The sequence below is a fragment of the Tenrec ecaudatus genome, chromosome 1 (assembly GCF_050624435.1).
Source record: "Tenrec ecaudatus isolate mTenEca1 chromosome 1, mTenEca1.hap1, whole genome shotgun sequence".
Taxonomy (NCBI): Eukaryota; Metazoa; Chordata; class Mammalia; order Afrosoricida; family Tenrecidae; genus Tenrec; species Tenrec ecaudatus.
Window position 1 is genome coordinate 16,665,125 of NC_134530.1, and position 12,586 is coordinate 16,677,710.

The 12,586-nt window shown below is 56.2% G+C and overlaps 1 protein-coding gene across 6 annotated transcripts in view; it reads right to left on the minus strand.

Moving 5' to 3' along the window:
• The window catches only part of CACNA1A (calcium voltage-gated channel subunit alpha1 A), a 249,717-nt gene that overhangs the window by 50,610 nt on the left and 186,521 nt on the right, over positions 1-12,586 (minus strand). For all 6 annotated transcript variants that reach the window (XM_075547950.1, XM_075547959.1, XM_075547940.1 and 3 more), the window contains exons 23-25: positions 11,065-11,124; positions 10,371-10,477; positions 1,158-1,257 (exon numbers count right to left, since the gene is read on the minus strand). In XM_075547950.1, the coding sequence (XP_075404065.1) occupies positions 1,158-1,257; positions 10,371-10,477; positions 11,065-11,124 (267 nt within the window). The remainder of the gene's footprint in view (positions 1-1,157; positions 1,258-10,370; positions 10,478-11,064; positions 11,125-12,586) is intronic.

The following is a 12,586-nucleotide window of genomic DNA, read 5'->3' on the forward strand; positions in this document are numbered from 1 at the left end:
AGAGTTATTTGTGATTGTGAAAACTTGGAACTCTAAGTTTGGTCAATTTGCTATTTGCTGGGTATAAAAGGAACCATCTCAGAAGCGGGAAAGGGGGAATCTTAATACTATTAAGAACAATTTGTCCAGAGTAGAACATGTTCTTTAGACTTGAAGATTCCTGTCCACTGAAGCTCCTCCTCACTGCAGGACACAGAGAGCTGGGACACCAGAGATGGTGAGAGATGGCAGAGAAGTGGTGCAGGGGTGGCAGGAGCAGAGGCAGCAGCACCAAGAGCATGAGGCAGAGCGGTGAGCTTCCTGGTCCAGAGGAAAAAAAAAACCCTGAATGTTTTCAGGTAGGATGCTCGCTTGTGGAATAGAAGCCTTAATTTGGGGAGCGAGGTTTGCTGATTCATGGAGCTAGAGTCAAACACCATTGGGCATTTATCAGAAGTTTAAGTGAACTCTGTAGCATTGCCCTAGCAGGGCAGAAGCCAAGGGACTGAGTGGCTGAATCAGAGAGAGGCCAACTGTCCTAAGTAAAGAACTGTATTCTGAGCATTTCTGATCCTGAAATGCAGCCTGTTAATTTCCTTCCTTAGTCCCATAATCATAAGTATGGCTGGAGAGTTCTGTGTGGCCAATGCAAGGCATTATTAACGCCAGCAGAAAAGTGTGTGTGTGCAGCTGAGGTCAGAATTGATAAAGGCAATTAGAGCAGGGTGGAGGCATGCTTGATCTCCCCGCCTCATAGGAATCAGGAGTGTTAAATGGATGCGTTCAGTGGATCCATTCAGCTGGTTTCGGATCTCTGCATCCACCAGCCTGTGCCCCTGCTACCTCGGCTTTGTCATCCTGCTTCCTGTTCACCAGCTTCCAAGAGTCAGGAGCAGCCTGACTTGAACCAGACTGGGCTTAGCTATTCCTGCAATGGTGAGAACTCAACCTAACACACACACACACACACACACACACACACACGCCAAGGACTGTGAGGGCGGCCAGGGCAGGGTCTTGTTCCCTTGTACACAGGGTCGCTGTGAGATGGGAATGACGGATGGCACCTAACAACGTTAGAAACCCACCCCCACCACGCAGCACGCTCAAGCAGCGTGCTCTCTGCTCACCTGTTCACCGCAGCCCTGACAAGCCACGCACACACCCTCCAGTCTCACCTTGAGCTTCGGCAGCCGCTTGATGGTTTTAAGAGGTCGTAGCACCCGGAGGACTCGGAGGGATTTAATCGTGTTGATGTCCTTTCCTTTGCTATTGCCACTGTGGAGGGATGTGCGGGTGGGGAGGAGGGAAGAGAGGAATGGAGGTCAGGCTGGGTGGTGGAGGCCCACAGCTCCTACAACCCCACCCTCCTCAATTTAAGAGTACGGGGTGCCTGGCAGGGCCCTGCACTTCTTGGAGTCGGTGGTCCAGACCGCCTGCTGGTTTTGAGCCTAGGAGCAAGGCAGCAGATGGTTTCATCGTGGTTCTGGGCTCCGGGTGTGTTGAATGAGAGCTGGCAGGCGCCAGCCTGGAGCTGCAGGGCCCACTGCCACCTGCTTGGGCCTGAGCAGCTGTGCCGGGCAGCCTGGAGCCCACCAAAAAGGGAGCTTGGTGCCCCCTCGGCAGCCCCGAGACAGCTGTTATTTTGAGCATAGCCCCCAGTCCAGAGTTTGGAGGTGCTCTGCGCTGGCACAGACGTGGTCTTTGGGAGACTCTTAGAAAATGGGATACCGTCTCCTCCCACAGGATTCAGGAAGATACCGGAAGTGGCCCTTAAACCAAGACCCCCTCTGCCAACAGCCCACAGGGGAGGGAAGGACCTGACCATCAGGGGCTGATGTTGAGTGAACGTCCCGTTTTTGCCAGAGAGATTCTTAGAAGTTCAGTCCAGGGTCTGTCTGGCATGAGCTAAACCGTGCAGATCCCAGGGCTGCCCTAACTGCCTAGGACAGCCATGATTCAGCCCTCGTTAAGAGATGGCAGGCCTTGGGTGCTTATGGTTAATGAAATGCATCACCCACCCAGGTGCCCAAGCCAGAGGCCCGACCAGGAGTCACATTCATTGTCCTGTCCCCACTGGGTCACTCCCCTCAACGTCTGCACCCCCTTAGCGTAGATTCCTGTGAGCCATCTCCCGACTCTTTCTCCTGCACACAGAGGTCAGGGCCATCAGCCATGTCAACCCCCTGCTCAAGATCCTCCCAGAGCACCTGACTTCCTGAAAGAACAAGAGCCAAGGGCAGTGGGGGCCCTTCAAGGTCTAGTCCAACTTACCTTCTGGTTCTCAAACACTGCTCTCCTCTGAGCCCCAGCCACACTCATCCACCTGTCTGCTTCTGCGGGCACTGTTCCCCTGGGCAAAAATGCCCCCCTGCCCTGCCACAGAACCACCCAGTCTTCAAGGCCCCAGTGAAATGTCCCTTTGTTCCGCACCCTTCCCTGCCTGCCCTGGGCCCCAGCAGCCCTGCTCGATCGATGGGTCGCTGCCTGGGAATCATCTTCGTTTCTGCTCTGGCTTCCCACTTTGGACAGGACCCCCAAGAGGCTTTGCCTGTGCCCTGTTCCTCCACGTGGCTCCCATCCAGCTTGTGTCTGTGCGAGTGGATTTGAGCCTCAGTCCTCCGAGCGCTCCTGGCAAACACTTCCCCATGGCAGACACGAGCTGCCGAGAGGCCTCCACCATACAGACCGAGTGTGCGAAAGCACGCTTCTGTATGCCATCTGCTCCTGAAGGACCCCCTCCTCTCTCTTTCCCAGTCACAGAGAGGGGAAGTAGACCTCCGAAGAGACATGCGCAGGCGTGTGCCCGGCTTGGCACAGACGTGCTGCTGAGCGGGGAGTGGTGGTCTCACAGCTGGCTCTCCTGTTTTATTTTTTAAGCCAGAAGTCTCTGTCAGGTGCACTCACTAAGGGCCATGTCACCAAAGAACTGGCTCACCCAGGGAGACATGTTATTTCTTCTCCGGGAGTAGGTCTTCCTGGCTTTCCAAGCACTTGCTCATTTGTCCCTTTCCACGGAGGTGCTTATTGTACGGGGCCCAGCTTACTGCCTGGGGTTTCTGCCCGTGTAGCAACACCGATCGGGAGAGGACGACAGTTTCCTGTCCCCCAATCCACTTTGGTTTAAAGCATGCGCTGGTAGAAGACGTGCCAGGCAAGTGGACAGCCGGGTGGCACAGTGTGTTTGTGCATCAGACCTGGCCACAGGGTGGGCATGGCCACTGAAAGGGTGGGTCTTGGGTGGGGGGGGAGTGATGATTCCACAGTTTCAGACTCCATAGTTGCTCTGTCCCAGGAAACAGCTTCTTTTCCCCTCCCCGCCCCCTCCCAGTGGCCGAGGCACCGAGGAACACACAGATGGGTGCCCACAGACAAGCACCAGAGGGGAGGCATGAGCTTGCCAGACAGCATGTACCCCCAAGGGCCCTGCCCTGAGCAGCAGAGATTGTGAGGCCTGCCTTCCGGGTGGCAGAGACGCTTAGTGCCCTGGGCTGGGCGGGGACACCCTCAGGGGCAGATAGCTCAGAGGCTGGGCCCTGGTGGGAGGAGGTAGTGCCCAAACTGTGGATGCTCCTTTTACCCTGAGAGCAGGCTAAGGGGCTCTGGCCACATCCCTGCTCTAGGACAGCTGCAGGGACAAAGGGCCAGGTAGACTACCCCAGACGAGAGACAGAACAAGAAATAGAGAGAGAGAGAGAGAGAGAGAGAGAGAGAAATAGAGAGATAGACAGAGAGACTTTACCGTGTACTGCTCCTGGGTGAGGTGGCGTCGGAGGGAGAGACAGATCATAAGCGACCTCAGAAGAAAGAAGAGAGGACACAGACGTACATGCACGCAGCACACGCGCACACCTGAGTGCCTCCCGCCCGGCCCGGCCCGGGCACCAGGAGGGGCCACCACAGGCTCGGGCTCAGGCTGCCTGACGTGCCTCCTTCCATCTGGAAGCCCCTCATTCAGGTCCCCCACCCACCCCCTCCGCAGGCCCTTGGCGCTGTCCGACAGCACCAAGAAATCCAAATTTCCAAGTAGCAGGACGGCCAGAAAAAAAGGGCATCTGCCAAAGGCAAGGCTGCCGCTGAAGGTCACTGCCAAGAGTTGGAGAAATCCTCTTTTCTCCAGAAGGTCTGGTGCTGGAAAGTTCTAGAATGTCTTAAAGACGACATCTGGGCTTTGGCGTTGAGAAAAGGGGGATGGATCTGGGCTTGAATCTTGGCTCTGCCCTTTGTCACCCTCATCTGTGAAAACAAGGCTGGGGGATTATGGCTATGGTGTCTCCCTAATGTGTGGGAGAGAGGGTTGGGTAACCCTTCCAGCTTGGGATGGAACTGGGTGGAAAGCGCTGAAAAATGGGCCTTGGGGAGCTAGAGCGAGCTCTGGGCACATGGCTGCCATCAAGGTGTTTGCTGTGGCCTCTGGCTTGACTGGTTTTTGAAGCCTCGGCTCGGTTACATCAGGGTCACATGTCACGGCTGCAAAGACTCCTGGGACGTCAGGAGACTTGCCACCAGGAAGGCGGTAAGAGATGATTGGATCAACAGGCTCACCCACCTACCTCCCTTGCCAGTTGGCGATCATTCTGGAAAGATGATACAATGGCTTAAATGCAGCACAGTGATCCCCACTGGATTCTGCCTCCTCGTTCCTTTGGCCTATATCTAAGTCCCCAACTTTATTTGGCCTACCACCCCACCCCACCCTTTCAGGAAAAACAACAACAATACAAAACAAAAGTTCAGCACCTCCCTGGCAGTTAAAAACATTTGTACTGTACCCCCTAATCCAGGCTACTGTGTCCGTATCTGTGTTTGCAGTCCCCTGGACCATTCCAGCACCCCCAGGGGGTGGGATGGCCCACTTAGAAAACAAAAACAAAACAACCTTTGGACTAGCGTGGAGGCTTTCCAAGTTCAATGCGCTTGGGAATGCATGACTGCACACAGTGGCTGTGACAATGAGCTCAGCAGAAGCCGTTGTGAGGCGGCCGCAGATCCGGGTGGTGTTTCGTTCGGTTGTGTACAGGGGGCTCTATGGGTCAGAACCGACTCGACAGCACGTCCCCACCACACCAGGCGCTTAAGGGATTTTTGGATTCTCAGTGATTTTGCCTAATCTGCTGACTTTGGGGGCAACACACAGGGAGTGCGACTGCATCTGCCTGGGGGCAGGTGGGCAGTGATGCCCGTTTTCCAGATGAGGGTGCTGAGCTCAGGCAGGGGGAGTGGTGGGCTTGGCCACAGCTGTGGCACAGCCAGGAAGTGGCAGACCGAGATTCAAACCCAGAGCTATGGCGCTTTCACTTGGACCTTCTTTCTTTTTTTTTTTTTTTGGACCTTCTTTCTAATTAAACACACACACCCCCCCAAAAAAAAAGAAGAATTAGGAAAAAAAAAATTCCTTTAGGACCAGGGTTTGTTTTGAGGATGGGGATACCAAAGTAGCAGCTTTCAGGCTCCCCTCTTTGGCCTCCCAGGTCATTTGGCTCCTGGGCATGCAGGAGCGGCTTGACCAAGGCGCTCTGCCAGCTGTGTCGGGCCTGTAGCCCTGCCTGAAGAGAGGAGTAAGTGGCAGCACCAGATGGACTCTTGGCAGTGAGGGCAGGATCACGATCCGCCAGCTGCTGAGAAATGTCGGTTGGCGGCTCCGCTGCACAGGCCGAGAGTGTGAAATCATGTACAATGGCTCATGAGATGCGGTGCTGATGGTGGTTGCCATGGACAGGGGGTGGGCGGGGGCCAAGCACAGTCAGTGGATGGAGCAAGACACACATACAGAAATGTGGGGGAGGTACAGGAGGGGCACACTGTCGGGTGAACTTGAACATAACCCAAGAGGGGGACCACAATCATAGCCTCCGGTGTGGAATTCTTTCCCCGGAGCCTGAGAGAGATCGGAACAACAAGATTCCTTTCAGCCAGGAAAGGACTGGCTTCGGAGTCCAGCAGGGGTCCAGCCCCAGGCCCCACTGAGCTGTCAGTCTCATCTGGCCAACTGGGGAACCCTCTGTGCTCAGGAGTGGGGGAAGGGGTGAGGGGAGGGCAGGGACCTGGCCTCTGGCAGCCCAAGGCCACTCGGTGGTCTTGCTGAACTCTCTCCCTTCCCCACCTCCTCGGAGCCTCAGTGTCTCCGTCTGCAGCATGGGGCTAGGAAGAGGATTTCCCCTTTGGGGCTGCTGTGCAGGCGACCTCCATGGAGGTCACGGCTTACATGACCAAGCTGAGCTGAAGTCCTCTGTTCTCCTGCGGAGACTGAGAACAGCAGACCTGAGGGATCTCAACGTCCAAAGAAAAACTCTGAAATGAGGCTGACGGGGGATGGGCACACAGGACAGACGGAGCAAGTCAACAGACGAGAAAGGAAAGAAGCAAAGGACTCTGGGGTGGGCTTCTCAGGCAGTGACCCTGGTGGTGGCGGGGTCCCCCCCCCCCCAAAGGAAAGACCAGGATCCAAGTCCTTTGAAGGGAGAGGGAGTCCCCAGGCTGGAAAGGCCCAAAGCCTACAGCCAGAGAGAGGACACTGAAACTTTTCCTGCAGAAAAAAAATGTAGCAACTTGAAGACTCCTTTCCTGGGGTTTCTTGCAGGTCGTTCCTGGTGCATGCAGGAATGGCTTGATCAAGGTGCTCTGCCAGTTATGCTGGGCCTGCTGCCCTTCCCTGGGAGGAGCAGAAGCACCAGATGGACTCCAAGTGGCGAGCTGGGGAGGGTGTGACAGGGCGGGGTCTCAGGGTTACCCCCTCCTAGCCCTTTACCAGTTACATAAAGATGCTCCCGGGCCAACCCATAACGCTCTACTTTTCTGAAATCCCGAGAGATTGTGTGCCAGCAGTTGGCGTTTCAAAGGCAGAAATCCTGTGACTCCTTCTGGGCTCCCGAAATGCCCATAAACCCATGCTTTGACCCTTTCCTTGGTGGAAGTTGGGGTGCCATCCGTAAGGTCAGGGGTTCAAACCCACCAGTTGCAGTGCTGAGGGAGAAAGAGGAGGTTGGCTGCTCCCGTCAAGATGTACTAAGCCTCGGAAACCCTCCGTTGGATTGACTCAATGGATTTGGGGTTCCCTCCCCTTGCCTGCTGTTGTCTGCGGCCATTGAGTTGTTTCTGACTCACAGCGATCCTGGGGGGTGGGGTGGGGAGTGGGGGAGGACGGACCCATCCTAATCCTTCCTCCCGCAGGGTGGCTGGTGGATTCGAATTGCTGACCTTTCGGGAAGCAGCCAGCGCTTCACCGCTGCACCACTACTCCTTTTCCTCATATTGGAGTTAAAAACAGACAGACGAAAAACCTACCCCACGAAACTGGTGATTGCAGACAGGGGTTTTCAAGGGCATGGGTGATTCTCTGCCCTGATGTCACCAACCCTGTCCCAGAGGCTGCTTCCACCAGGGACATGCACGATGCCCAGGCAGCGCTGACCCTGACCGCCCTGCACAGCTTTCCATTCAGAGAGAACACACGAAACCAGCCCCTCCTGCAAGGGTCCCTGAGATGCGAATAAGCCTCGTTCCCTTAATTCAGGGGTCCTCAAATTTTTTAAGCAGGGGGCCAGTTCACTGTCCCTCAGACCCGTGGGAGGGCCGGACTATAGTTTAAAAAAAACTGTGAACAAAGTCCTATGCACACTGCACATATCTTATTTAGAAAGGGGCAAAACACCCGGCGGGCTGGATAAATGTCCTCGGCGGGCCACATGTGGCCCACAGGCTGTAGTTTGAGGACCCCTGCTTTGATGTTGGGTGATTTAATTTGAGGACCCCAGTGCCACTGAGTCGCTTCCGACTCTCAGCAACCCTGCAGGGCAGAGGAGGGTGGCGCCGGTGGGTCTCTGAGGCTGTAACTCTCTACTGGAGCATACAGCCTGCTCTTTCCTCCCATGGAACCAACCAAGTCTGAACCCGATACGGCAACACGAATCTCAGAATGCCTAGACTGGAGGAGGCAGTCTAAGCTCCGCTCATCATGGCCCACGGTGGTTTAGGGGGAAATGCTTGATCTCTGGGCCCCTTAAAGGACTCCCCCTCCCAGCATGGAAGCTACACCTGTAAGGGGATGTTAACTGGTGTGGGTCAACCCCAGCTGCACCCCTCTGAGCACTGGAGACCAAGGGGCCCGAGGAAGAGTGGGAGGGGCCCTGCACTTCACCTGAGCCCCAAACCTCCTCTTTGATGTCCGTCTGGTTCAGGCCACACTGAGCCTGACTCCCAGGGCCCAGCCAGACACACGGCGGGGTGGGAGGGAGAGGGAGAGACTGAGGCAGAGAGAGAAGGGTTGAGACAGTAGGGGTTGGGTGTGGGAAAGAAGGAGAGAGAGAGAGAGAGAGAGAGAGAGAGAAAGGATGGGAGACACGTGAGGAGGGCAAAGAAGAAACAAGTGGTGAAAGAAAGGAAGGAGAAGGGAGCGAGGAAAAGAAAAGTTCAGAGAAAAAACAGGAGTGGGCAGGCAGACAGAGATGGGGATGGGGCCACCCTGAAAGGAACTTCCTTCGGAGACAGCCTTGAAACGTCTTTTGTGCCCACAAACCACAGCCATCGGGTCGATTCTGACTCATGGCGACCTCAAAGGACAGAAGAGAAGGACTCCCTGATTTCAGAGACCCTAGATCCTTTCAGGTCACAGGCAGCCTCATCTTAATCCTGAGTTGTGGCTGCTGGGATTGAACTCCAGACCTTTTGGTTAGGTCAGCAGTCCAATGCTTAACCCACATTGCCACCAGGGATCCGTTGACACTTTACAGGGGCAGTTACAATAGCTGTTGGAGAGACGGAGTGACCTATTACATTCTCATAGATACTGTGTATTATCCTTATATGTGTGTATATATGTTTGTATGTATGCATATATATTTTTGAGAGGTCAGTGAATGGGGTTAACTTGATGGGCAGTTAAATGGTCACTTGTTTTGACTTTACATTCCTCTGAATTCTCATGAGGTAGATTTTGGTGGTCATGGTTATCGGCTGGCAGTGGTCTGTGCACTACCCGTCTGTATCCTGGGCTCAGCATCTCTGGAAGTGTAGCGTTTTAGTACTGATCAATGGAAAGACGAACAGAGCATGGGACCAGGGAGAGGGGAGGGGTGGGGGTGGGATCGTGGCAAAAAAAGGAAAACAATGTTAAGGCCAGAGGCGCCTGGTCTTATTTCCTTTCTTCCTTCATTTGCTGTGCATTTTCGTTTTAATTTTTAAAAAATTTAACCTACAGAGCCATATTCATGAGGATGCAGTCCAATCTCTAGACTTAAATTCCCCCCCCCCCGCACCCCAACCATCTCTTGCATGGGTCTAGTGGTCAAGTAAATACCCCGTGATTTAAAAAGAGGGAGGAGGACGGGTGGCAGGGGCCGGAGGAGAAAGAAAGGCGAAAGAAAGAGGAAGAAAGAGAGAGTGAAAGCCGGATGGAGCACATATAGGGGTGAAATAAGACACCGGGTGGGGGCCAGTCTAACCCGAGTCAGGCAATCAACCACTCCACCCTCCCGGGACTCTTCCAGGTCCAAGGTATCCAGAAACTTTCCATAGCTAGTTCTTGCCTTTCTGACCCAAGGAGTCCTCATTCCAATTCCAGGTAGGACCTCCAGAGCAGCCCCGTCCCCAAGGCCAAGCCCTCACTCATTGGTCTGGGAGGCTAGTCAAGGCCCGCCCCCCGACCCCCCATGCCTCCTACCCCAACCCAGGTCTGCTGAGGAGGGTCCAGGAGGTGATGGCGCTGTGAGCATCCCTGACTGCTCACCAAGAGCAAGGAGGAGCGTGGGAATCCCTTTAGGACCGTCCTTTCCGGGAATGAGAGCCGCACGACGGGTTCCCATGGGATCTCTGGAGTCCTTTCATCCGGACCCAAATGCCTACAACTTGAGGATCCTGCGCTGTGGGGATGCCCGGGTCCGCCCCCAACTCAGGGGCCACCTTGGCGCTGCAGTTGCGTCGCCTGGTCTATAGAGGGCGTGCGCCGGAGCTGCCCGGAGAAGTGAGCGACGTAGTGGGGAGAGGGAGAGGGGGCGGGGGTTGTTACCCGAGCTACTGACTCCTGGGGCTTCAGGTACAGGTGTGGGGGGGAATCATGGTTCTCATGCACAGTTGCTTCCTGATTGTCTTTTTAGGGGCTCCCCAAAGAGACAGCGGCTTGTGGGGCCGCCAAGTGGAGGGGGTGAGATGATGGCCCGGCGTGGCTAGTCTACTGAAGCAGCACAGCAAGGGGCTGGTGGCGCCCGTGGCCCGTTGCTGTGGGAGGGGGAGGAAGGTGGGGCCCTTCTCCTGCGGCCTCCATGTGGATTTCATGCAGAAAGCCAGTCGAAGCTCTTCCTCTTGGCATGCCCCTGGTCCCCCAAACACCGGGGGAAGGGGGGCACACGGGGGCTGGGGGACCCTGAGGCAAGAGGCGGCCTCACCAGGAGACTTACGTGAAGGCAAAGGCCACCAGGGCCCCACTGACCACAATGAAGTCGAGAATGTTCCAGAGGTCGCGGAAGTAGGCGCCCTGGTGCAGGACGAGTCCCAGGTCGATCATCTGTGGAGGGAGGAGAGCGTTGGCTCAGACTCCTGGGCCCAAGACTGCACCCATGCGGCTAGCCTCGGGGCCGGGGCCGGGTTATGAATAGCACCGTTGGACCGTTGGCGATGGCATCGTGACCAGAGGAGATCCCTGTCCCCAGGGGTCCTAGGCCCAGATCTGGAAACCAGCCTCTTATCCGTCATATAATCTTGTGGGCTCTGCTTACAAACCTCCTCCAAGGATGCCACCTGCTCCCGCCCCCATCTCTGCCCTCTGGTCTCCGGGTGCGCCCTCGCCCCAGTCAGTTCCCTTAATGGCCACTAGGGGGTGGGGCGCACATCATGCGTCAGCCCAAGCCAAGTCCCACCCCACTCACCATCAAAGCCCAACTCCCACCGGAGGACCAGATAGTCCTGGACGGCCTTCCCTGCCCCCTCCCTGTCCTCACATCCACACCTGCTCTCCCTCCGCTGGTCCCGCTCCAGCTACATGGGCTGCTGGCCAGACACACCCGTCCTATCTGATAGCCAGGCTAGCTGTGCCCAGTGGTATTCTCCAACGTCCCCCAGCTCTCGGAGCCTTGGGTCACCGGGACCACTCACCTTGATGACCATCTCAAACGTAAAGACGCCTGTAAAAACGTAGTCGAAATACCGCAGCACCTGCGGGGGGGAGGGGGGGGGAGGAGAACGGGGAAACGGCCGATCAGCGACCCGCTGGAGCAGAGCTCCTAAAACCTAGTGCCCCTGGAGTGCGTGGCCTTCAGAAAGGCCCCAGGCACGGGGTCTCCACCGGTTGGAGGAGTACACAGGGGTGCCGCGGAAGGTTGAGCAGCGCGCGTGGCCTGCAGCAGGGCACCTCCCGCCCAGCCCCATAGACGTCGCGGATGTGTCATGACCAGAACCTCCCAGCAGAGGGCAGCGACGCTCTAGCAAAACGTCGCCGCCAGGAACGAACTGGAAGAGACCCTTTAAAAGTGGTTCTCAATCTCCCTAATGCTGCGACCCTTTCACACAGTTCCTCATGTGGCGGTGACCCTCAACCATAACATTATTTTAGTTGCTACTTCATCACTGTTATTTTGCTACTGTTATGAATCAGGTGACCCCTGTGAAAGGGTCACGACCCACAGGTTGAGAACCGCTGTTTTGCAACAACCTGCCCAAACCCCTGTATGGACTAGAAAGGACCCCAGAGAAGTTTGAGGTGGCTGTAGCCCTGCCGGTGATGGCTGTGGACCCCAGAGCCCTCGGCTGGCCGGTGTGCAGGTAGAAACATGTGGAAGAAACAGCTGAGACATGCTGATCTCAGAGGAGTGGGGGCCATGGGTGGCTCTGGGGCAGGGCTTCTCTACTGGACATGATTGTCAAAAGGGCTGGAACTTTCCTGTATGTGTGTGTGGGGTGGGGTGGGGGGTGCTGTCCTGGGCGCTGCAGGTGCAGTAGCCCCCGGCTGATGTCAGTAGCACCCTTTGCCCTCCCTGGCTGTGGCACCGGAACATGCCCTCGTTGGGAACCGGGCCTCAGAAGGAAGAGGGGGTGAGGCTCGAGAGAGATATATGGTGGTGTGTGTAGGTGTGGGGTGTGTGTGTGTGTTGTTTCTGTTATACTTCTCACTCTGGATGGTGGGGATACAGACATGTGTGCTGGGCAGTCTTTGTTCATGAATCACATCCTTCTCAGAGGCCTGTTCTGTTGGAGCTGGTACAACCCACCCGGGAGAGGAAGGTGCGCATCAGCTGGCTGTGGGGAGGGCCCGGGAGGCTGACCCTCTGCATGCCCTCCATGGGGCTGGTCTGTACCCAGCCCAGAACCCCCATGCCTAGGCCACTCATTCAGACCCCCTCTCCATCCTCCTGGCCGGTTGTGAGCAGGGCTGTAGTGAGTCATTCCCCACCAGCCCCCATCCCCGCCCCCCTCCAGGGAGCTGCCCTCTGCCCCACCCTACCTCTGGGATTCCCGGAAAGCCAGGAAGCAGGCTTTAAAGGAGCTGGTCAGGAGGCCTCAGCCCTGCCCAACCAGCTTCCTCCGAGTTCTAATGATTGTCTCCCCCTCCCTCATCAGGTCCCCAGGGGGCCTGCAGACCTGGGGAGGAGGGGACCATGCCAGGTCAGCTGCAGCAGGC